Here is a 26,370-nt window from a genome sequence, read left to right on the forward strand (position 1 = left end):
ATTGCTTTGTTTCCTGGATCTTATACAGTCCAGTCTGGACCGCGGTGGCTGGAGTGTGGGAGTGCCCAATCCTCCCTTTTGGCATCGTGTTTTTTCATATTGTCCGGTCTCTGCTTTTGGCATCTTCTTCTTTTTTTCATATTGTCTAACCTCTATTGCCATCATTCTCTTCCCTCATATTGTCACTGAAAAAGAAGTGGTAGTACTTCTCTCCATCCCAACCCCCCCCCCCCCCCCAACACCACCCACCCCCCACCCCCACTGGTGTGTCCCGCTGAATTACGCCATGCTGACCCCCCTGCCCGCCACCCGACTGAGCCAGCGCTAGTGCCAGAATGCTCCTGCACCTTTTAATGCTCTGCCGACGGGCTGCCAGTCCGCATCAGCTGTGCTGTCATCCATACGCTGGTTGTGCCGGTCCCTGGGGCTCTGGTCTCCGCACACCACACCACCGGCCCACCGCTGCGCATTAAATCCCACGTGACCTAATTGGCCTCCTGCATCAATCCTGATTAACTCTAATTGGACATCGCCTTGGTGACTGGTGTGCGCTTAAGCTGCTGGCATTCCATGATACATACCGTACGAAATGTATAGAGCTGACATTGCAGTCCTCAGAAATGCTTTAATCTGTGTTGGATGTGGAAGAGAAAGCATTTAGACCATGGAAGAGAGCTTCATAAGGGGTTTTGTCTGAGCATTCGTGTGCTGGTCACATGGCCAAATAGCATCCACAACAAAAAGCATTATTGGATACCTCAGTAATGTAGGAGGTACGAGTAAAGAAGTTTCTTTTTATCTCTCTAGAATATGCTGTACTGTAGGAGTGGGTAGATAGGTGTATACTGTACTGAACATCGTTAGAAATTTGTGTGAAACCTGCGCTTTCTTTACTGTGATTTGTATAGTTTATTATTGTGTAACTGCTATGTACTGCATTACTGTAAATCACGAATGCATTATGCAAAATTGTCCATGAATGAAACAGTATCTTACTGTAGAACAGATGTCCTGCGTGGCATTGTGTATCCCAGAATAGCGTTGAGGAAAATGACATCCTTTTACTCTAAAAAGCCTGCTCTAAGGGGTTCAGGGCAGGCCTTTATAAAGTGCTTTTTAATATTTTATTTTATATCCATTTTAATGGCACTATATAAACGAATGCAGTTGAGTTGAATAGAAATTGAAAAGCAGGAAAAGAGCAAAAATGACAATTGGCTAATTAAGCTAATAAATCAGGTCAAAAGTTAGAACTTTATCATAACTGTGCTTTTACCCATGACCCATGTGCAAAGGTGTTAGCAGCATAGCACTTAACATGTGACAATATAAACTGAGGCACAGTGGATATTAAGCTGTATGTCTGATTATGGTGCAGTGCAATTGTTTTTTAACACCACATATATCTCTTACATAGCTTACATATCTAGGCACAGTACATGAAGAGATACAGCAGGTCAGGTTCTAGTGTGTTTACAGATGTAGGACATGTTGGATTTACATCCCAAAGAAACTCTAGTGCTCACATCAGTTTTCATCAATGAACTTAGCAGTCTATTTTTTTTCTCACAATGCAATAGTTGCGTACAGACTTCACCATCACGCATCTCTTAGGAATCAAAACAGTAAACTTACTTTCAACTTACTGTAGATAATGTAAAACATTTTTTTTTACTGCAGGCATCCTTTTGCTGTGAATCCTATGCCAATAAAATGCAAATGCAAAACAGAACTAGTATTTTACTGGCCAACAGCTGCCAGTAACTTCCTGTAGTTTTTATAGGAAACGTTTCACAGTGTAGGTATAATAATATATGTGCCTTTAAGCATTCGTTTGTACTAAGTTATTAAGCATTAAGCATTTTTATTCCAAAGAAAAGAGTGGATTATCATCCTCGTCCTCCATTCAGATCCATTTGCTGGTGCACCGGAGAGCCCAGGCGGGCACTTTTGTCGGCTCATTAATTTGGTGCCGAGTGGTGGTGATGCATCTTGTGGCTGCCTGGCCATTGATCTCACGGCCCGGCCCCACCCGTCTCTCTAATTACCGGGGATGCTCCTGCTCACCAGATGGGCTTGTTAAGACTGCCCTCTGTTTGGAATATTTTTTAAATGTGTTTGCCTCTTCCTTCCGCCAGGAGCCTTTAAAGATGTGAGTGAATATGAAATAGGTAGGGGTAAAAAACTAAAAACCAAAGCTGTGTTCTTTATGCAGTGGCCTTCAATGCCTTCGCCGCCACTGCTGTTTATGTTGTCATGTCAAAGTGTGCAAAGCATGGCAGAGAAAAACACAAAGAGATAGACTGCCATGCGAAAGCTCACTGTAAGCCTAGCAGAAACATTTACTTGACTTGACAATCGGAGAACAAAAATGAAGCTTGTCGTAGAGCTTCTGGACGGCAACCATATTGAGTTTCACCTGCCTCATTTTGATATCTGTCTAAGTCCCTCTCACGAGTGGCACCTGATTGTGGTTTCTGGGCCTGTTAGCTGTGTGCTTCGCTGTTTCTCTGGAACTGGAGAGCCAAGCTGGAGAGGTGCTGTGTACATTACGCAATTTACCCGCATGCACCTCCTCCTACGTGGGAGTAGCAACCTCCCCATCTAAGGATTTAAGGCCTCGGCTGAGTGTCAGTTCCACCAGTTATGATGTAACCTGGTCCTTTCTACAGTTTGCAACTGTAGTGACAGGTTATTGAAATCCAAATGTTACTGCAAACTTATATAACTTATATATAATAGCCAAAGGGGAGATGGCAATTGGGAAGGCACGGTGTGTGTGTGCGTGTGCGTGTGTGTGTGCGTTTTTAGATTAGAGGCACATTTCTTAGGATGCTGTCTGACAGACTTTGGAAGCCAAATTTCAGGATTATTTGGGATAATCGAAGACTCTCTTTTATGTGTGTGAGTAAAGTGTGGGCAGGGGAAATGCTGACATGAAAAAGGGAGCGTTGTGGCCACATGTGTAAGAAGAAGGCGGGCATAGAGAGAGAAAGAGAGAGAGCAAGAGAGAGAGAGAGAGAGAGTTATTTTTGGTCAGGTATACTGAGCTGGCTTGTTCTCTTGCGGGACGACAAAGGGAAGACAGCAGGGATGTTTGCTGCCTACAGAGCGACTGTGAAAGCAGATGTTGGTTTGGAGGTGTTGCGTTTCTCCCCCCAAAACATCTCTTTACCATCAATTCATAGTGTAGGACCTTAAATGCACCAGATGAGTCAGAAATCTCTGGGAAGGTTTCAACCAATCAGCAGCCATTGCCTACCTATCTGAAGCACAGGTGGATGTGGTGATTAATCACATCTGAAAGCTGGGGATGCAACAGCGTATTGATCAGTATTGTGTTCTGGCGTCGAGAGGAACTTGTGTTTTTAAAAAGCACAGGGTAAGGGGTTTTATTGTTTTTCGCAGAGCTGTGAGAGGCGCGCAGTGAGTCTGCCGGTCTGCTGTAATCCTGCTGGTTCTCGGAGCACGGCCCCAAATCCCCCTCCAAGCGTGAGAACTCCGACTACTAGAGCTCACAGGTGTTGTAGTGGACACGCTGAAGCTTAGAGTTACAGCACTCTACACAATGCGCTATTACACACAACCACACACTGAACACACACACTGTTTGTGTCACGGTAGTCTGGTGGAGCAGCAAGGAGTTGCCTCCATACTGGGAACTCTCTCATTATGTGGTGCTGGTTAGTGTCATGGCGTTCTCGTTTCTAATACGACAAAACTGTTAAAAAAACCTGGGACTTTTGTAGCTTTTTTAGTCTTTAGTGAAATTGTCTTACTATGTCTTATTCAGAGAGATGTGATGAAAGATAAGCGCAAAAAAGCACAAAAACTTAAATCACACCATGGTTGTTGTCTCTGATTTTTCCGCCAAGCAAACCAAGCTCACAGGCAAACCCTTCAGCTTGAGACAGAAGCCTCTTTGCCACTCCGGGCGAGTCTGGAGGACAAAGACAAACTTAGACAGAGAGAGAGAGAGAGGGAGGAAGAGAGAAAGCGCAGAAAAGCAAACGAGTGCAAAAACAAAGCCACAAGCAGAGCGGGAGTGAGTGAGTGAGTGAGTGAGGTGGCGAGGGACAGAAACTGCCTCGTGTCCGGGGGCCATGCTGTAATTAACTGACTCCGAGCCGTCGGGCCAGAGAGCTCCGTCGCCAGTGGCGAAGTGAGAGGGGGGCAGAAGGGACAGCTCCCCCGGGTCCACGGTCACAAAGGGGTCCACTTTGGGCCCGTTCTGCCTGGCTGAACCAAATGTTGTTGTTTAGTAGAATATTTAGAAATGAAGTTTGTTTGTGTGTCTTGATAAAAAGTCAGACTTTGACCATGGCTGGCTGGACTATGGCTGGCTGGACCATGGCTGTGTCGCCTGTAGTTGATTCCACTCGCTTAGTACCAGCCTTAATAGGGCCCCCGCCGCCCCCAGCCCAGTGTAGTCAGGTGTTGCCTAACAGGTTCACTTCACTTCACATGTCCCAGCCATACTCAGCAAAAAAGGGTCCTCTCATTTAACATCTTGGTAAAAAGTAAAAATATGGGAATGTTGCCAATAATTTTCTGCCCCCCTCTGGTATAAGCCTCTTGCCCCATTGGGCAGTTGTAGCGCTGACCCTGAAACAAAGGCTGTATGAGGGCCGACTACAGGTCCTCGCCCCCTCTGCAAGGAGCCATCAGCTCCGCCCCGGTCCGTGTCTCCATGATGGGATGGAGAAATCGGCTACTGTTGCTGTCATGTGAGCATTGCCGTGGCGCTCACGCGTAGCAACCTAACTGACTCATCTGGGTCACCTCCTCTGCCATCATGGAGCGCAGGACAATGCGACAAGATGCAGTCTAAAGTGGGATGGTAGTGCTGCAACTGTGTGTGTGTTTGTGTGTGTGTGTGTGTGTGTGTGTGTGTGTGTGTGTGTGTGTGTGTGTGTGTGTGTATAGGGGGTGTTTGGTTAGCGTTATGCATAAGCATATGTGTTTCTGCTTGTTTTTGTGTGTATGTGTGTATTTGTTTGTATTTTGCTTTGTGTTTTATTTATCACTACAGTACTGTGTCAGCAACTTCTATATTAGCATGGCGGTATAGTCCCTTTAAAAGTCAAGTGTAGTTTCACAAGAGAGGACTTTAAAGGACTCTACTCTTCTTGGAGCCCCTGAGGACGAGACAAACATGCCCCTCCAAACCATCCCAGGCCTCTCACACTTACTGAGAAACCTGGGGAAAAAACGGTGTTGAAGTCATCGTTCCAGTTAAACTAACAGGACATTTATGGTTACAGAGAACATTTTTGGCTCGGCTTCTCCGTTCTCCATCTGCCATCACGAGGCCACTTAGCCAGAATTATCTATATTGATTACAGTCCTGCATACAGCCTGATCCAGCTCATTCACAGTGCAGTACTCAGCTTCAGCGGGTTCACAGCTTCCTCAGCTCCACAGCACACACACCATACGGAAACCTCTGGGACAGTTAACAGTACTGTGCCCTAAGACCTACATTTCTATACATTCTCTACACTAGTGACAAAAGTCTTGCCTATCCTTGCGCTAAATTATTTGAACGATACTGTCTTGTTTACACTTTTTTTAAGCAATTAACTATCACAATTCAGTGTCTCTAAGGCATAGGAAATGACGTTCCTTTTTAATTTGACTTGGCCCGAGGTGTAATTCTCTTAAGTAATTTGTCAATGAAGGGACTTGAGACGATGTAGAAGTTGAAAGCACATCATTTTGCACATTTGCCAACCCTAACATCAAGCACGCCTTCTAACAACAATTACTAATGCTAGTGATACAATGTCCTGAATAATTAATCAAGTATTACATAATACATGAGGCTACTTAAAATAAAGCACAGCTGAAATATTTATTGCCACTCTCAACTAACATTTTGCTGACCATAAAGCTGCCTCCATTAATGTGCAGAATGTTGAGATGTACTTGTATGTGATCTCAATGTGGACATCACATGTGTAATTAACTAACAGCTTTCAGAGAGTATCAAACTAAAATTAAAGGATTTTTTTTCAAGCTAGAAAACTTATTTCCGTTAAGCAGAAGATGGCTCAGCTCTGCAAACTAGTCCAAACTTCAGATGTCAGATTTGCACTTGTCATTCTGATTGAGGCCCATAGAGTTGTTCCCTTTCTTCTGCTTGAACTGAACTGTACCATTGTGGCTTTGCCTCATCTTGTGTTTTGCTTCGTGACGAACAGATGACATCATCTGAGAACAAGTGCAAATGCCATGACCAGGACTCTGTGAAGGATTGGCTACGCATCTATCCGAAACCTATTACGGATTCAGGTTGTGTTAGTACTCAACGCTTGTTTGCCCTGCTGTTTTTATTAAGTGTTTGTTACCATGTTATAACATAGTTATAACACAAACTCATGCTGCCATCACTGACAGCCTCATTTGATATCTGAATCAGATGGACAAGAACATGTCATGTTTCCTCAGAAGTCCCTCCTCCCATATAATCAGACCTACGGAGCAATAATGTTTGCCTATCAACTCCTGTTTGACATATGACACTGGTTCTTAATTAAATACGTTCATGCTCGGCCGAGAACGAAGAGCCTGTGCAAAATTGTAATTAATCAGAGCCGGCTCTTAAATGTTCTGCTTGTTAGTGGCAGGCCATGTCGCTATACCATAACAACGAAGCAGGCGGGGTGGAGAGGATGAGGAGGAGGAGCAGAAGGATATGACAGCCTGCTTCACAAACATGTCCATTTTTAGCACAGCTACCCAGCAGTTAAGGTGTTGTTTTTTTTCTGGCAGCGAAATATTGCCATGTTTATTAATCTGACTTTAAAAAAAAAAAAAAAAAAAAAAAGCAATTTGTCGATATACATTTATATGATGTATATGTGATGGGCTGAAATGTACTGAGAACAATCAGGAGATGTGCCTGTCGGCAGCATGTGTGTGCTTTTCTGAGGAGGGTGTAAATCACTGGATGGTGCTGAGTGGGTGTGTTTTCATAAGGGCCGGCATTCATCAGAGAGGAGAGATGAGAGAGAGAGTGTGTGAGAGAGAGATAGAGAGGGAAAAGTGTGTGAGTCTGTATGTGTGTGTGTGTGTGTGTGTGTGAGAGAGAGAGAGAGAGAGAGAGAGAGAGAGAGGGAATGAGTGTCATAGGGAAAAGTGTCTGGGTGTGTGTGTGTATGTGTATGTGGCGAGATTGAGTGAGTAAGTGACAGAGAGGATTGCTGTGTTGCAGAGAGCTTTTGATACCGTCTATTAGCGTGAATTTGTTGATCCTGCTCTGGCGTGTGTCTTGTTATCAAACGCGGCGTGCTGTACGAAGGCATGCCTATTTACTCTGACTTACTGCGTGAGACTAGTGGCTACAAAGGTGCCAATTAGAGTTCTGCATCACCGAACGCCATGCTTACCCATCCCACCAGGGACTGCGGCGGGGTTTTTCGATGTCATTTAGAATGTTAATTCAGCATCGCTGCCTCTGCCTTTGACGCCAGTTTGGGGTCTGGTCTGCATCCATGAGATATAGCCTGCAGGGACAGGTCCTACCCATGTGTGGAATCAGATAGTATCGACGTTTTTCTGGTGTCTGTTGGTTGCTCTTTTTGAAGACTAAGTCAGTACTGGAGGCCCAACAAGTGAATCCACAGGGAGGGAGGGAATTAGTCAAGATTCTCTAGCTCCTGTGAAATTTGTGGAAAGCAGTGAGCCTAGCCGTAAAAAGTCTTTTTTTTAGCAACACACTAAAAATGTATCATTGTAAGCAATGTAGAGAAACCTTTAAGGAGAGCTACTTCTCTTAATCTTAAAAGAAGAGACCTGGTCCAAAGGTGCGTCCTAAGATCATCACAGATGATGGTCAACTAAACACAAGTGAACTCCGGGTTAGCGTGGCCCTTTGGGGAAAGTTTGGTTAAGAGGGAGGAAGGCTTCAAACCTTCATATGTTTAGTTTTTTTCTTCTGATAAATCAGTGGTGGGAGAGTTCTAACGCTTTGGCTAAAAATTCATTTGGCCTATTCAGATCCACTGAGAAGGGAATGGGATGCCAAATTGTACTAGTGTTCAAAGTCCAGTAGTTAGAGTCGGTTAAAGTCCAGTAGTTAGAGTCTGTTAAATTCCAGTTTCTGACTTCAGTGAGTGAGGGCTCCTCACACTGAAACTGGCTTGTCTCCAAGTTATCATTTATTGACACTACAGCATGGTTGTCTGTGTTTATGTCTGTGTACGTGTATGTGTGTGTGAAAGCGGAAAAAAGGAGAGTGTTTTTTTTTTTTTGAAAAACATAGAGATAGAGAGGGGTTAGACAGAGAGAAAGAGAAGAGACAGTGAAAGAGACAGAGAGAGAAGGAGCATCTGCATTGGATCTGAATCTCTGAATAGATGAGAGTGTTTTGGATCGGCTGTGTTTTTAATAGAACCTCTGACAAGTAGTCCGGCTGATCTCAGACGAAGGCGTTTGAATATCTTCATTCACTTGAAAGTAATTTTTTTAAACTCTTTCATGCCAATGCCTTCACTCTCACCCTCCCTGCATCTCTTTATTGTTTGCTATGACTCTGCGCTTGCATCTATATCTATCACGTGTGTAGCGTGATGTGCCCCTCTGTCTCCTTATGATTTTTTAATATTTTCTTTTCTCTTTGTTAGTGTGTGTGTGTGTGTGTGTGTTTGTTTTGTTTTGGTTAGTGTGCGGGCGGGGAAGCAGCTGCAGTGATTTTCTATTCCTCTGCCCAGTCTGTTAGAGCGTCGAGCATCTCCGCTGCGTGTGTGTGTGTTTGTGTGTGTGTGTGTGTGTGTGTGTGTGTGTGTGTGTGTGTGTGTGTGTGTGTGTGCGTGTGCGTGTGTGTGTGTGTTTGTGTGGTTATTTTTAATTTGTTTCCATAGATCTCTTAGGTGTGAAGATGACAGGGTCAAAACAGAAAAAAAAAGACCACCAGCACCAAAAGCAGAAGGATCAAGCGTTCCTTTATTTAGATGTCTGCATCTGCCATCTCTTGTACTTCTAGCATCGCTGTAATCAGACATAATCACGCAAATAAATGCATACATTTTAGATTTAGTGCAAAAAACCACAGTCATCTTGATTTTTCTTTCAGGTCTATGTTTATAACTCTTTGTTTATTGGATCCTCTTCTTACAGTATGTTGGGGCACAGTTAAAGTAGGCTTTACACACACACACACACACACACACACACACACACACACACACACACACACACACACACACACACACACACACACACACACACACACTGTGTTTCATTAGGAAACTAAAAGAGCCCAGAAATGCTCAGGCTCTCTGCTACTCCATATCACTTGGCTTTCCCACTGCAACAGATGTGACGTACCACACTTCCATCTCTTATCTTTTCCACTCTCAGTTCTGTCCAATCCAAACTAGTTTGACTGTCTGTTTTTTTCTCTGTTATTCAGAGATGGTGTCTCTCTGATCTCTAGGTTAAGTGTCTCGGCCAATTTCGACCCATCAGTCTTCTTAATGTGGAAGGAACGGTCTTCTTTAGTGTGGTAGGAGGTTGCAACCCCAAGACTTTCTAGATGTTTGGAACATAGAAGCATGATTTGGCATCAAATTCAGGCAGCAGGAACAAAAGGTAGAGACCTCTGTGTGGTATTTTTGGATCTGTGGCATAGTCTGTTGTGGAAGGCATTCGGTTACTTTCAGGTCAAGTGTAAGTGTTAAGTGTTAGTCAAAGCATATTGATGATATTCAGTTGTGCTTCAACACAAGTAACTACACCACATCCTAGCAGCATTTGGAGATTGGTATCAGGGATGGATGCACCATTTCTCCGTTGACTTTCACCATGGCAATTGAGGTAATTATAAGGGCATCTAAATGGGTTGTTGGTGGTTAGGGACTGCAGGATGGCACAGCGGTAAAGTAAAGCCAGGGCAATGGATGAACTGGCATAATGTTGAGAAGAGGAAAATCAGCTGGAGAGAATTGTGTGCCATGGATGATAACCACATTACATTCATTGTTAGAGCCACTTATGATGTCCTGCCAACTCCACAGAACCTCAATGGGTGGGTGAAGACTAAAGCTGTAAGTTGAGTATAGATGTTGGCTCATTAAAACATATTCTGTCAAACTAGCTCGATCCAGGGTCCCTACACTTTGAGGCATATTTGGGTTTTAAAATAACTGGGATGTTTGTTTGAGAATGAGGGGGTTACCCTCTTAAAGTTCAGTTTTAAGTTTAGGTTACCCTGCCACACCTTACCCTGGATAGCCTGTGGCATGGCCATAGTGTAATGAGATTGATGTTTAGATAATTAGGCAGATGTATCATTCAGACACTTAGATATGCATATGAAATCTTGCTGAGGTGTATTTGTTACTGTCCCTGGTATTGACATGTGTTCTAACTCATCGTGAGTATGGAGGGGGGTGGGTCTGGGATACCAGACACCACTGTTTTGGAGAACAAAACACTGGCGAAGGAAGGTACCCACTTGACATCCCCAGTCAAATGTTCATAAAGGCATCTTTGTTGTTGTTGTTGTATTGTTAATTAAGTATTATTAAGTATCGGTATGATGGTTGTAGTCTTGTTATAAAACTTAGGCTCAGTTGTTGGGTATGAGTACTTGCATGTGACAGTGAGAGGTCTGGCCGCTGTGAGAATTCCCCAACCAATAGCACAAGGAATTTAACATCTTGTCCTGTGTATAACAAAAAGAAGTGTGTATTTTTTAGTGTGTGTAGCCAGCATCTCATTTAATGTGTGTACCATGTCATGAAAGACGGAGATGATGTGGTCCTGAGGACCATAGAGGTGGATGGGAGAGAGAATCGTGGGAATGCCAACGACTTATTCAGGTCAGCTGGATGTTTCACCATTACTGAGTGGGATTCCCAGCATGCATTGCTGCACTATCCCAGCAGCCTGTCTAATGAAGGGGGAAACCACCCACAGGAAGTACAAATCGCTGAATCGACACTTTCTTTGGCAAGAGAGCTTGCCCAAACTCTCATCATCTGGAGGTCTGGTATCCAGTGAGCCTACGCCTTCTCTTGTGTTTAAATTATGATGCAACGTTGGGCCAGAAGATTTTAATCTGTAAAAAAGAACACAGCTCTGAATAAAATCCAAATATCTGGCTCATTTACTTGATATATGACTACTGACTAAAGAATCATCCCATGACATTTAAAAAATGCATACATACACTGTTTGTACGCTGTATGCCTCTCACATATATTTTAGGAATTACTGAAGACCCTTTCCGGTGGATTCTGTGCTTCTTGGCTTTTGTGCTAACCGTGCAGACTTTGTGCTAACCGTGCAGAGAAATGGTGTTCCCGTTTGAATGGCCATTTCAATTCAAGTTTTGTGGCATATTGAAACAGACTCTGAAACTAGAAACAGACAAAAAATGTCTCACAACAATTATGTCAGGGTCCTAAAACTAGCTTTTTGACTCACCAGCCAAAGTGGCTGGTAAATGAAAAAATTCGCCCGACCAAGCAAATAATTGCTCAATTTGCCTTGGTTAATCACACATTTTTTCTTAACACTAAAGCTTGTAATAATGGATATTGGATAGGCTAAATGTAAAATCACTTAATTAATGTAGAATCAACCCAAAAGGAGTATATTTAAATGCAAATACTATAGTTTAATATCATCTTTTTTAACTTTGAACACAGATTCTCTCCTGTGAACTATACAGCCATTAAAACTGTACAGCATAAGATGTAGACGCAGAGAAGAAGAGAGAAGGACTTTTTGAGGCGGGGGGGGGGGATACTGGAGGGAGCGACTAGTTAGGACATAGTGTGCAGCCTGTTGGGTAAGTTGCAAGTTGAAGTGCTCAATAAACTTGCAAGCTTGTGAATTCAACTAAGCTCTGTGTCAGGTATACGTTGGATGCCCCCAGATATTTAAACCATTTCATATGCACTAACAGAAACAATACGAAACCCAGACTTTTTTAACGCGTTAAATATTTAAAATGAATCACAAAAAATGAATACGTTCATTTTGACAGCACTATTATTTAGTGGTCCCTGAAGAGGTTGTTAACCTCTGCCCTACTCTATTAAGTAGGCTTAACCCTTCCTCTAATATTGATCGATGACCATTTAAATCAGTTTGCTTTGAGGTTCAGCCATATGTTCCATCGTAACAGGGAGCTTATACAGTATGGATTTTTCCTTTTCTTGGTATGGATCTGGGTGCTTCTTTGACATGGTATCTCTCGCTGTGTCTCATCTCCCTCTTGTTATTGTAGCTGGGTGGCTCCAGTGTGAGATTGAGCTGAAGTTTTCTTAAGGTTTGGTGAAGGATGCTGCTCAATGCGTTGTGACACTTCTCAGCACAGCCTGCCTGGAGAATGTGTGTGTGAGTCAGTCTCGTAAATATTTAATAGCACCTCCGCTACAGACCGCGGAGATACTACACGTGTCTTTGTGTGTGTGTGTGTGTGTGAGTGTGTGTGTGTGTATGTGTGTGTGTGTGTGTGTGTGGGAGTGTATGGGGCTTGTCTTTGTTGTGAACGTGCCATAATTTCTTTCAGTATTCCCCCTCCTATCATATTAATTTAGCTCATTTTATTTGTGCATTCTCACGACACCTTGATTGGCACGTGGTTGATGAAACACACAGCCCATGGTGTATTTGAGGTGTTAGGAGAGCCAATGCTCTCATGCACTGATTTTGAGTGCTCCAGGACTTTTAAGTGCTCCAGTGCATGAAGTGATTAGCAAGTGTAACTTTTTCTTTGTTACGTTATAAGAAAGTGCATTTAGCAACTGCTTGTTTATTTGCTTACTAATGCCTTTGAATAACACACGCATATATATATATATATATATATATATATATATATATATATATATATATAAATATACATAAATATACAAATAGTTAGCCATTTTCTGTACTGTTAATATGGCCAGTATTGGCTGGAGACTCCAGATTGATTCCATAATGGCTGTGGTGGAGAGTTGGGTCTTTCCTTTATTTTCCCTGCCATCACCACCGACCGCTCATTGATTTGTGTTGCCCGTAACTCCATGAGATGTTTGATCCCTTAATGGTTTAAGCACCGCCCGCCGCACACATTACACGGCCCATTACCGCGAGGCACAGGTGGAAGAAACGCGCTCCCTCTGGCCTCGTCTCCTCGTTGTCTCCCCGGTGCTCTTTGAGGGCCCTCTCACAGAAAGGTTCCACAGAGCATCCTCATGTCACATCACGTCCTACTAATATGTGCCTGACATGACTTGACGCAGCTGGCGTGTGTCATCTGTCGTCTGCATGCAGTGACTTCACGTTTTGAGAGGTTTTACCGAGATGCGCTCGACCTCAGACGCGTGTCGTTCACCCTCAATGTGTAGAGCGCGTTGGCAGCGGAGTCGTCCATCTAACCAAGCGCGTCTCCAGCCCACATCACTCCCTCCTAATCCATCAGCACGCTTTCAGGAGGCATCTGTCACACGTTTTGTTATTCCCATTATTGCCTCATAAAAGTCCACTGGATTGGCTATTACTGGGATCTTAATGAGAAAATGTGCGCTTCACTAGAGGAGAAGAGACACTTACGATGAGAAGAGAAGAGGCGATGCCAGGCAGGAGGAACGACAGGCGGGGCAGGCACGTGTATGCCCCCGACTCCTCCCGAAAATCAGCCAGTGGGTTGTGTTTTGAGACTTAGCGCTAAAGGCACTCAAGTTTTGAACACAGCGGGATTGGTTATGGTGGCGCTAAAGAGACTATAAGGGTTGGCCTAATCAGACAGTAATTAGCTCTGAGGGTGGTGTCAGACGCAGCCCATAAATATAGCTGCACATTCCCGTTATAGGCCTCAGACGTGGTGCTGATGACAGCATGCAGCGGTGCCCAGGAGAACTTTGGGTGATTCATACCTAATATCCTGTTCCTAGTCGTTATATATTTATCATATATATCATATATAGTTATCATACATATTATTTATAAATTATCATGTGATTAGCGTTTGTATGTATGTATGTATGTAAAAAAAACACAGAAAAAACCCTGGCTAGAAAACGTTGTGAAGGGTTCTATTGCATGGGGACTGGTTAGACAGTAACGTAAACATAGTTAGGTTAAAATAGAACTGTCATGCCCACTTCCATTTCAGTGGTGTGGACTGTCGAAATGTGAGGGGCAACAGGCCATTAAGATCAAACAGCATAATTGGCTGTTACCACCACACCACTGCTTTCAAATTAGAGCCCGTTGTCTGTAATAGCAGTGGATGAAACCGTTCAGTCCCCTCTCCCATGGCTGCTTGCCTCTCTCCCCCCTCCTCAAATTGTCTAATGCATTGGTTGTTGGGCAGAGGAGAGATTGGAGTGTGGGAGCAGCAATTGCTGTGGAGCCTGTCAGGAACTGTGGTAGATAGAAGGCAGCCTGCTCACCTGGGGACATTCACTGAGGAGGCTGAGGAGGTGTGTGTGTGTGTGTGTGGGGGGGGGGGGTTGGGGTGGTAATTTAACTGGTTAGTCATGCGTTGAGTGTGAGTGTGAGTGTGTGTTTGAGTGTGCTCAAAAGCAGGGGAACATTCTAGAAATGTGTTGAAATACTGTTGCAGTGTGCATCCTTAAGATAATGTTATTCAGTGGTAGCAGTAGTCTCTAGTAATGGTCTGCCGTAGTTTTTGTGTGTTTGTGTGTGTGTATGTACAATATGTATGTGTGTGTACAGTATGTTTGTGTGTAGGTGTGTTTGTGTGTGTGTACAGTATGTTTGTGTGTGTATGTGCAGTATGTTTGTGTGTGTGTGTGTGTGTATGTACAGTATGTTTGTGTGTGTGTGTTTATGTACAATATGTTTGTGTATGTGTGTGTACAGTATGTGTGTGTGTGTGTGTGTGTGTGTGTATGTACAGTATGTTTGTGTGTGTGTTTGTATGTGTGTGTGTATGTATGTGTGTGTTTGTGTGTGTGTGTGTGTGTGTGTGTGTGTGTGTGTGTGTGTGTGTGTGTGTACAGTATGTTTGTGTGCATTCATACATTAGAGTGTGATGTTTGCTCGCGCCTCTGAGTCACGCCCTCCTCCGCCTCCTCCTCCTCCTCCTCCTCCTCCTCCTCCTCCCTCTGGATGCACACCAGGTTCTCTCAGTGTTTGGTTGACCTTTACCACCAGCCGCACCGACCGTAAAAAAACACCGGTGTCAATTAACACAGAGCACCCGGCAATCCACCAGTAATTGCCAGGCTTATCGCATGGATATGCACTGTTTTCTGAGGAGATTATCTCAACTTGCTTAATTTGCACTTCTCAGATTGCCTGTCTGTGACCCAGCGTACAGTTAGTGTATGTGTGTGTATGAGTATTAAAATATGTTTGTGTGTGTGTGTGTGTGTGTGTGTGTGTGTGTGTGTGTGTGTGTGTGTGTGGTTCTTTGGTGCCACTCTGACATGGCAATGCAGTGCTTATATATTGTGAGTTTTTGGCTGTGATTTCATTTTATTTAACCAATTCACACATCAGTCAAGTAATGATTTTTATGACAAGATTGATACATTTAGTTTTTTTCCTCCATGTTGTTTCCTATTTGTGGGTATAAATACTCCTGTCGAGCTAGTAAACCCAATTAGGAAGACTCTAATGCTTTTGAAATGTTACTTTTTCTGTCAGTACTTTAAAAGAATGATTTCTACATTTATACAGCACCTGTTATTGCCGCAGAACCAATTCTGACACCTTCTGGATGAAGGTATGTCAGTCAAACATGGCCAGGGCCTTTATCTCAGATGATTGCAGTCTGGGCTCCAGCCAGAGGGCCTATTCTGGTACCTGACTCCTGTAAATAGGCTCAGTGCTCTGTAGGTCTGGGCTTTGGCTACAGATGCCTCTTGATGTTATTCTCCTCTCAGCCATCACAAAATAACATTGGTTCAAGAGACTATTTTGGGCCAGGTTCCCATGGAAACACTGTGGTGTGTTGGGATAGGATGTGTGGGGAGAGAGACAGAGAGAGAGAGAGAAAGAGAGAGAGAGGAGCACTGCCATTTGTCTTAGAGCCTACTGCCTGGAGGTATGCTGAAGATGATCTCTCTAAGATGCTGCTCGCTTTCAAAGATGCCTTTTGTTTTTCTGCTCCTGTGGAAGAGAAATACTTCATAACACAGTGCACTAACCCGCTTAAAAGGCTAAGAGATCTGAATAATTCTGTGCATACACCACATTAGTCATCATGCTGAGAGAGAGAGAGAGAGAGAGAGAGAGAGAGAGAGAGAGAGAGAGGCCTTGTATTTTCTTTTAATGAATTAAACATCAGGCCTCTCAGTGTTTGACAAATGTAGTATTTTGGTCTTTTTTCATCTCTTCTTTTTGTTTTGTCTGCTGTCACTCTACACACTGGACTGTCTGTCTTTCTGCTCTATTACCCCCCCCCCCCCCCCACACACACACACACCCCCTCACTTATCTATTTCTCTCTTTCTCTCTCTCTCTCTCTCCCTCCTTCTCTCTCTTTGTCTTTTAGCCCTTCTCTACGCCACCATCTTCGGTAACGTGACCACCATCTTCCAGCAGATGTACACCAACACCAACCGCTACCACGAGATGCTGAACAATGTGCGTGATTTCCTCAAGCTCTACCAGGTGCCCAAGGGCCTGAGCGAGAGGGTCATGGACTACATCGTCTCCACCTGGGCCATGTCCAAGGGCATCGACACGGAGAGGGTGCGTTGGGCTCACACTACTGTAAACTTTAGTGTCGTAGAGACAGCCTTACATTACGATACGCTGTGCGTAAAACATGCCATGGCATTAGGAATGTTATAAACTATTACTATGACTGAAAAGCCAAGAGATATGAAAGGATTTTTTAAATGTGCTACCCTACAACCAACACTAAACTAGTATACTGGACGCATGTTAATATGGCGGGGCAACCACAGGATATTTGTTTCCTAAATATGGGGGGTAAAAACATGCTTTTATAGTGTATAAATACTGTATATTTACATTTATATATATCTCACAGTGTATAAATATATTTACTGTCAAAGAGAGGATGCATATCTTGTAATCTTAGTCTTTGCAGAGTCATACATATATTACATTACACAAATATTACAACGTCAGGGATAGTTTGCCTTTAGAGTGGGTAGAGTTAGGCTTTAACACGGTTAAACATAGAACAGCACGTGGTGCTTTTGTCAAGTTCTTGGAAGGTTTCATTCGGATGGCCAGTCCTGTTTGCAGCAGATTTAGGTACAGTACGTTTCCAAAAGGTGTCCCCTGACATGCACTCTTATTAAAAAGTGCCAATGTCCGGTTGTGTCTGGCCCCTGTGAGTCTAGATGAGCCTTATAGCATCTGAGACGTGACGTTTAGGTTAGCATTTGTGTTGGTCCGTTCCATCATGCTCATCTGTTTGTTGAGAACTTCGACATCCTACATTGGGGTAGATAGCTATACCGTAGAGTTTTGGGACCTCCAATATGCTAAAGGTACTCTAGTCTAGATGCAGGCTATTCAGTGACATGTAAAGGAGCTCGGTCTAGATGCAGGCCGTTCAGTGTGATGAATCTGAAATGTAATTCCCAGTAGCTTAATTTGGACCAGTCACGGTTATTAATTAACACAGTATCCAAGAGTTAATGCAGTTTAATGAATGGCGTTCGTCTGTCTTAAGTGGCTCTGATTCAACCGGCGACTATTTCCCATGAGTGTTTTATGTGGCATGTGTCAGACAGTGAGTGAGTGAGTGATATCATCATTTGTTCTCTCTCCAAAGCTCTGTCCTGCTGGCCACCGTAGTTGTAGTCCTCAGTTAGGATGGGGGGGTTGGACCTGCATGAGATGGGACAGCTTCTCTCTGATCAGAAGCTGCTTGGGTTAGGTCAACTGCTCTAAAGGGTGGGGGTGAGGTGGGGGAAAACGTTCAAGCCCTCCTGTGGATCATTTTAGAGGGAAAGAGAGAGGGAGAGGGGGAGGGCAGGTGGGAAGCGGTAGAGAGAGAGAAAAACAGAGAGAGAGGAAGGGAATGAAAAATGGAGAGAGTGATACGGAGATGTGTGGAAGAGACTGAAAGTGAAGAGAGTTGAGTGGGAGAGATGAAGAGAAACATGAACAAAGATGAAGGGAGTAGACTGTAAAAGATGAGGATGGGGGTCATTGATAGGTGGTGCTAGAGTGTTTATGTGCGTATGTGTGTGTGTGTGTGTGTGGGGGGGGGGGGGGGCTCCTTTGTATGCCACCTCTACCATGCTCTACTGGCTTCACTGGGAGAGAATGAGGGGGGAGAAAGACATGGGGGGAAAGAAAGAATAGGAGAGATAGAGAGAAGAAGAGAGAGAGAGAAAAATCAGAAGGGGGCATAAGAGAGTTAGAGAGAGAGCGAGAGAAACACATTTCAGGGGAGGGGGTAAGAGATATTGACACACATACCCAGGGAGACAAAGAGAGAGAGGGGGGGGGGATACAGCGAGCAAGAGAGATAAATAGATTGATAAAGCACAATGGTGAAAAAGAAAGATGGAGATGGAGAGAGCCACAATGGACGAGAGCGGGGAGGGATGGGGCAGACGGGGGATTAACCTACCTCGGTGGAATTTCAAAAGACCTGTTCTCAGGTTCTCCAAGATTGCTAGGCATGTCAGTCAAACTAGCAATGAACCCTTAACTTTCTCCGTAACACAGTAAGATGGAACCCACATCATAACATTTTGTCAAAATATGCTTCAGTCAGTAGAAGTGTTGTTGGATGGTAGTGATTATAATGTCCTCAAAGCCAAAAGCCCACTCTCCTGTTTCTGACCAAATTTGCTGTCATTTAGAGTGACATGGTGGAATTAAGAGAAGAAGTTAAACCCTTAAAGGTCATTTAAAGTGACATGGTGGAATTAAGAGAAGTAGTTTAATTGTCATCCATTAGCCACTTGCAATTAGCCATTAGCAAGTGTTCAATTCCAGGACTTCTGGAAGATTCCTCAGACTAGAATAGGACACACACACACACACACACACACACACACACACACACACACACACAGACACACACACACACACACACAGAGACACACACACACACACACACACACACACACACACACACACACACACACACACACACACACACACACACACACACACACAGAGACACACACACACACACACACACACACAGACACACACACACACACATACATTCATAAACACCCACCCATGCACCATTTCCCAATCACGTGAGCTCCATCTCTTGATCCGTCTTCCCGTTTCCCCACGGCTCTGAGATGGGTTTCAGGAGTGTCTTAATGACATTCCTGCAGGGTGGAGTGTGCGAGGGCAGAACTAATGCCAGCTCCACGGAGTCCCCTCAGCAGAAGCGGCGCTCTCGCTAATAGCGCCATTAGCATGTGAATGCGGCTAGCGCATCGCAGTGCTTTAGCCAGCCACATAATAAATTCCTGCTAACGTCACAACCCCTTCACCCTTACGTGGTGGGTACTTTAATGGTTCACCATCACCAGCCATTTCCCAAGAAATGGGGTGGGATGGTGGAGGGAGTACAATTAGACACTATGAAATTGGTAATTGTTCTCGCATCAGTTTCTCTGAAATTGTCAGATAATTGTGAATCTCCATGAAAGCTTCCCAGTTTGACTCCCAAAGTTTTGGTAAGGTGTGTGTTACCCTCTGCACGTTAATGTTGTCATTAGGAAGCAAAGAAAGAAAACCTGTCTTACTTACAGCATTAAGGGAAGAGGTGTATAGAGCCATCAGTATCTGTGTCTGTTCAACCAACAAAAGTATGTGTGTCTGTATTCAGATGAAAGACTGGAAGTGGGTGTGGTTTATACTGGAGACGAGACATACTTTTCTTTTTTTAATGGAGGGAATTAACACACACAGCTAAAAACAACAAAAGTCTAAGCTTCATTGTGATGTATAGATTGTGGGGATTTGAAAGAATGAGAAGAAACATTTTACTTAAGTCCTCCATCAAAATGCCACCATGTCATAACAGATGCCGTTGACTATTATTTTCATTGCAGTTTATTCTCAATGATAAACCAAAATCATGTTTTCTTTATTAGTAATTATCATGGCAGCTCTTGTGACTGACATGTTTGATATGTGAACTGTCAGATATTTGAGATGTTAGATGCTAGCTCAGCATGTGGCTTAGGCTGTTATGACATTAAGAGACCTGCCACGACAACTAATGAAAGGGTATGACATCCGCCCTTGACATATTTATGACATATTTATGTTCATGTTATGACAGACAGTTCATATGAAGTATTATTCCTGCAGTCCAAGCTTTGTGTGCTTTGCTCGTACAGCAGGTTGTCAGATGTCTTTGAGAAAGAGGCTCATTCAAAGACTGTCTACAGAGCCTTCCGTTCTGCATTTCCTGAAATCATCCTTGAACAACTACCATACCAAAAAACAATCATTAAATGATGGAGAGATCACTTTGAACCCTTTCTCTCCACGGTCACGGTGGTTGGTCAGTGCTGCTGTTTCATTCTGTGACAGCCAGGGCTTCCAGGGTCTTGTACAGTCTGATCCGTAAGGTTAGACAGCTGCCTCCTGCTGTTCTCTTACTTTGGCCGGGAGTCCATTGTCTTACACACTCTGCTTAAGGGCACAGTCCACGGTGCTAATCTAAAGTACTATCTGTCAAGTTCAGGTAACAGCTTCTCGCGGCCCTCTGTCAAAAGAACGGTGACGTTGGTACACAGTCCTGGATCAAATGGCAAAGAAACATAGTGGCTCAGACTGGCCCAATCAACACGTTACTTCAGGAGCACAAAAAAGGAGGGAAATTATTTCAATTGGCTGTTGATCTTAAATATCAACAACCTTCCACCATGATTGCGGAATACTATTAAAGGCCAGTCGAATTTCCATCCTATGCAGTTGATACTCATAAATCATTTGATGCAGAATGCTTCAGTCAGATCCTGCAAGCCATCACCAGAGCTTCGGACCATTACTGCTCCGCCAGGCTAAGGGGCTGATTCGACTAATTATCTAAAAAAAGGAACTGATTCAGCATTTCAATGTGCCCGAGTACGAGTACGCAAATTCGTGGAAGCCAGGTGCTTTCTGAAGAGAGAGAAAGGGAGAGAGAGATTGAGAGAGAGAGAGAGAGAGAGAGAGAGAGAGAGAGACGGAGAACATAATGGTCTCTGTGGGCCCTGATGAATAATGCTCAGAATATGCCGCATATGAATGAATCTTACCAGAGCCACAGCTCAAGGGCGTAAAACAAGACAAAAACAGGGAAAGAAAGTCATATCACGTGACCTGTTTTTCATAGCATAGGCATAAGAGGTGTGTCTGGACTGCTCCAAAATGATATTACAGCACACTGTACTATTTCCATTTGAGCATTTGTAGTACATTGACTTGACTAGATTTAGCCTTATATTATCCAGCTTAACATGCAGTACATGAACTACGGATACTGAATGTATTGCTTTTGCAGTCCATCCGTTTTATGTGATTAAAACAAAGAGTTGTTTGTAATCCCTCAGTGTTCTCTGAAAGAGCCATGGCTTCACTTTGCATTGGCCTTGAGCAATCAGCTGGTCATATATGGCAAATGGATTGTTTTCATATCTTATTTGTGGTTTTCTAAGCGAATAAAAGACGCAAACGCAAACTCTCTGCTGCAGTATTAGCATTTTCATATTGTTTTCTAATGGAAGAAAGGAGCACGCACACTCACTCACAATTTATTTCGCCACAAGAAAAAAAAAGAAAAAATGAAATATTCATGCACACTGGTAAATTGACATTTGCAAATACCAGCAGAGTCAGAACGGCCTCTTATTCCATTTATTTTCTCCGCATGGTGTAGTAATAAGAAGGCATCAAAGAATGCCTCCCTCCTGTGTGTGTGTGTGTGTGTGTGTGTGTGTGTGTGTGTGTGTGTCCTGAAGTCAACCTCTCCACAGTGGTCATGTTTATTTAATTTAGCGTGGCACTAACGTGGTACTCATTTTTTTACTCGTTGTAAAAAAATACACAGGAGGTCCGACCACACTGACGCACACAGTGGTAAGGGATGCATGCCGAATGACACATTCTTATACTGTAGTTCCAGCCTTAGAGGACATGATGTCAGCTGTGCCACAGTCACTGTCCTCTATTTAGGGGAAGGATACTGCGGTCCAGGGGGAGGAGGAAGAGATGAGACATTATATAGTTAACAGTTATATTTTAGGAATGTGGGTATTTTGTTCAAAGCTACTTACAAAAGTATTTGATATAAAGGATAGAGCAGTAGCAACAGTGAGACTATGCATGAATGACGTGTCCTTTTTTCTTCCCACGGCTTGTCTTTGTCCTTCACTCCCTTTGTCCCCGGTCCCCCGGCCCCCCGGCCCCCCTGTAGGTGCTGTCCATATGTCCCAAAGACATGCGTGCGGACATCTGTGTCCACCTCAACCGGCAGGTGTTTAACGACCACCCGGCCTTCCGGCTGGCCAGCGATGGCTGCCTGCGCTCGCTGGCTGTGGATTTCCAGACCACGCACTGCGCGCCCGGCGACCTCATCTTTCACGCCGGCGAGAGCGTCGACACCCTCTGCTTCGTCATCTCCGGCTCGCTGGAGGTCATCCAGGACGACGAGGTCATTGCCATCCTGGGTAAGATGCTCGGGAACTCACATCAGTGCTTCTAGTGCCGGTGCCAGTTGAGGAACCTGATACACGAGGCGTGCCTTGTGCCATTCTGAGTAAGACACTCCTTACTATCATAACATTTCCATTGATTTGAAGGTGTCATGTTACCATCCTTGGCAACTGTCATAATGTCTGAGGCTCTGACATTCCACTAGTTTGTTATATAATATGGCATTTAAGATGATGTTATGACAGTTGTCAATAATGATGACACAACATTGAACAATGTGAGAACAGGAAACCTGTCATGAAATGTTAATGACACATCTTACGATGGAGAGTTCAAATAAAGTGCTCTCGGTTGTCTTTGCTACCTTTAAAGACCAACATTCCTCAGTACCACTGCACTTTAAACAGAGCCACGTGACGTCTGTGGCGGTTTCCAATTTCTCTGCCGTGCAAAATGGAGTACTGATGAGGCCATCGCATCACCCACAGGCATCCATGCCCTTTGCTCAAACTGTGCTGTCAGCATGGCATGGGGAAGGCAGAATTCATCAGCGAGTTTAGCACACCAAGGGGGACACAGCTTATTATAGAGACCGGCTCATTGAAAACCCTGGTATAACTGTGGGAACCCACAGAGCGGCAGATGCTGGACTGGATGTGTCCAATTCTGGGCAACTCAGAGCGAAATTAGGGATAAATCAGGGTTACATCAGGGCTAAACTAGTGTTAAATCACTGTCTTTAGTCAGGGCTAAATGAGTGTTAAATGAGTGTTAAATCAGGGCTAAATCAGTGATAAATCAGGGTTAAATAACTTTGTTCCAGTTACAGTATCTGTGGCCATCTTATTATGGCGTCTTGCATCGGAAATCAGGTCCTCCATACAATGGTTTGTGTAGTTTCCAAGGGATGTGCTAGATTAGTTCTTTTGAATCCAACACTTGACCTGTACACAAATGGCTATCAGTTTTCAATATCTAAACAAATCATGTTGTGGCTTCTCATGAAGGCTGCATTTGTCTACACTGATGGTTCTCACTGGGGACTGTGGAGAGAGCAGATGGTCTAGATCTCCAGTGCTTCTATTGATTTTATTCTGGCTTTTGTAACATGTACAAGGAAATTGAAATTAAATTAAACTGTGAAGGTTTCGTGTAGCCTTGGTGTGTAGCCTTCTTTCTGTATGCATATGCATATTGTGTGTGTGTGTGTGTGTGTGTGTGCACGTGTGTGGTTTGTGAAATATTTTGTGTGTGTGCTTGTTTTAGGACCATCTTAACCCTATGCATGAATAGAAACAAACATCTTGTGGCACACTTATTGTCCTCTCTCTCTTACTCAGAAGTAAACAACGCAAAAAATAGCCATTCAGGAGCCACCCATTTAGCAGTGGTTCCACAGTCTACAGAGCTCCTTTATGAGCCCACACCAGCTCATGTACCAACCCCCACCCCCCGTGAAATAGCCAGAACCATTGCATTACATCTGATTAGATGCCGTCAAGAAGGACTTTAAGCCTCGTTCCTTTAATGGCCCTATCAGATCAGATGTGTTTTTCGCCTTAATGATTATGAAGAGGAGTAGAATGGGAGTGCGGCGGGGTAATTGGCCCCAAGGCGTTCACTCCGGCTCCAAACCCGAGACCCCGCTGCATCTCTAATGATGGTCCTCATCAAAGGCTAACTGTGGGCACCCAACAGTCCGCCAGGTTAAGCACTCCATGCATCAGAAAGTCTTTTCTGGTGAAAAAAAACCCAACTAAAAACTGAGTGCCGTGTGTGATGTCTGAACTTTTAATAAGCAGTTCAATCGACATGACATGGCATTCATGCTGCTCAGGCAGGTTAGACTCAGTGATGAGAAGTAGCAGAAGTACTGGACTGAAGGTTAGCATGCTCTCGTAACTCCTCCTAATGTTTATGGACTTTTTTATGTGCTGTTCTGCTGTGTTCCACAGAACTTAGCTTTTTTTCCCAGCAAGATCTTTTGCTGAAAAATTGTGGTATCCAGCATCTAAGGGTTACCAATAGCAAAGCCATGGTCGGTTCTCCGGGGACCTGAAAGTATCAAGAAGAGTGTGCAGAGATTCTTGGATTTAACTCCCCCATGTTTGGGTCCGAAGGAGCTGTAGGTTGCGCTACACTTAATGGCTGCGTACATAACTGTCAACAACTTGACTTATTTATTAAACTCACTGAGTAAGGAGCTGATTCATTCTGTGCAGCTTCCATACATGCTGCAGTATACCTACAGTACTCAAGCAGTTCTGCAGACTTTAAGGGCTACTGTGTGACCAGGTAATTGGCTTGGGCTGTTGGTTGTCCCAAGGAACAGTTGCCACATGCTGACATGCTGACACTGAGTTTTTTATTCTGCCACAGAAATGTGTGAGTGAAAGACGCCGTATGTATTGTGAAAAGTGGAATTGCTTCTAGATTTGTCCATGTCTGATTTGTTTGTGAAGGACAAATGTTCCTGTGTCTTTTGTACATTTTGATTCTTTTTTTCAGGTGTTTTGAGTTTTTTTTTTTTTTAGGCTTCATGCATTTGTTGACATGTTAAATGACCCTCAAATGTAAACAAATGCCTCAAAAAGTGCTGAAACAGAAACAAATATGAGACGTAAACTACCTAGTAATGATAGAAAAGACAGTCATACCTACGGATTGACATATTCATTGTAAGTTCAGAAGCATTTTTATTGTTGACAAGAAAAACTAGTTACTGATAATCACAAACATTGTCTCCTGCTTTGGTTTAATTTAGGGTCTGTGGCCAGTTGTTGTCACATGGGCTCATAAGGAAGTGAAATAATTTTCTGTGTTGCAATGTCATAATTGTGTGATTGTGACATTTTAATTGCAAACCCATCAGTAAGTGTGGTTGGAACAGCGAGTCTCTACGCCATTAAAGCTCCTTAACTCAGTTGGAGAAAGAGCTTCTTTGACCAAAGTGCTCACAGATGAAGCCCATCGATTTGTCTGGGAAGTGGGAGTTTTCGTTTCGCCGCATTGGACCACTTAAGAGCTTAATACTTGTTGTTCTGACCTGCGTTAACTTTGGTGGCTTAACTACTTGGGTTGTTTTTTCCACCCCAGGAAAAGGTGATGTGTTTGGGGACGTCTTCTGGAAGGAGAGCACGCTGGCACACTCCTGTGCCAATGTGCGGGCCCTCACGTACTGCGACCTGCACGTCATCAGGAGAGACCCTCTGCTCAAGGTTCTGGAGTTCTACACGGCCTTCGCCAACACCTTCTCAAGGAACCTCATTCTCACTTGCAATCTTCGGAAACGGGTAAGAGCCAGGCTCAGTTTGGTTCCTATGGGGTCAGACACACACCCACCCACACACAGACACAGACTCACAATCTCATGCTACTTTATCTCTCTTACACACATATACACACCACGGCAGTGGAGATTAAATGTCTGAAGGGGTACGGGACTGTAAAAAGTTTGGGAACCACTGGTGTAGAGGGAGAAGAGAAGTGGACGCTGTGGGTTTTGGCTGTGAGGGATTGTGAAACGTGGGTTTTTGGCCTTGTAAGCACATCAATGATTCATGTGGACAGACATCCTACAGAGGACAGCATAGTGGAGGAAAACTGTGTCCACAGCTTCATTTTCCCAAGCTCGGCTTAATTTGAACTGTGTAAATGCAAGGTGCCATAGTCGAATTTGACTAGTTTCAGAAAAATCACCTCATCTGGTTCCCTTCAGGCAGGTTTTTAATGTGTTTATTCAACAGTAGACCACCACTGTCTAGTGCCCTCGATAACCTGTTAAAGGAC

At 43.9% G+C, this 26,370-nt stretch overlaps 1 protein-coding gene across 1 annotated transcript in view; it reads left to right on the forward strand.

Moving 5' to 3' along the window:
* kcnh5a (potassium voltage-gated channel, subfamily H (eag-related), member 5a) overlaps nt 1–26,370 on the forward strand; it is a 98,674-nt gene that overhangs the window by 47,074 nt on the left and 25,230 nt on the right. Inside the window, exons 9-11 of the mRNA XM_012824688.3 lie at nt 16,469–16,668; nt 22,343–22,595; nt 25,678–25,874. Of these exons, the coding sequence (XP_012680142.2) occupies nt 16,469–16,668; nt 22,343–22,595; nt 25,678–25,874 (650 nt within the window). The remainder of the gene's footprint in view (nt 1–16,468; nt 16,669–22,342; nt 22,596–25,677; nt 25,875–26,370) is intronic.

This window comes from Clupea harengus, chromosome 15 (genome assembly GCF_900700415.2).
Source record: "Clupea harengus chromosome 15, Ch_v2.0.2, whole genome shotgun sequence".
NCBI classification, from domain to species: Eukaryota; Metazoa; Chordata; class Actinopteri; order Clupeiformes; family Clupeidae; genus Clupea; species Clupea harengus.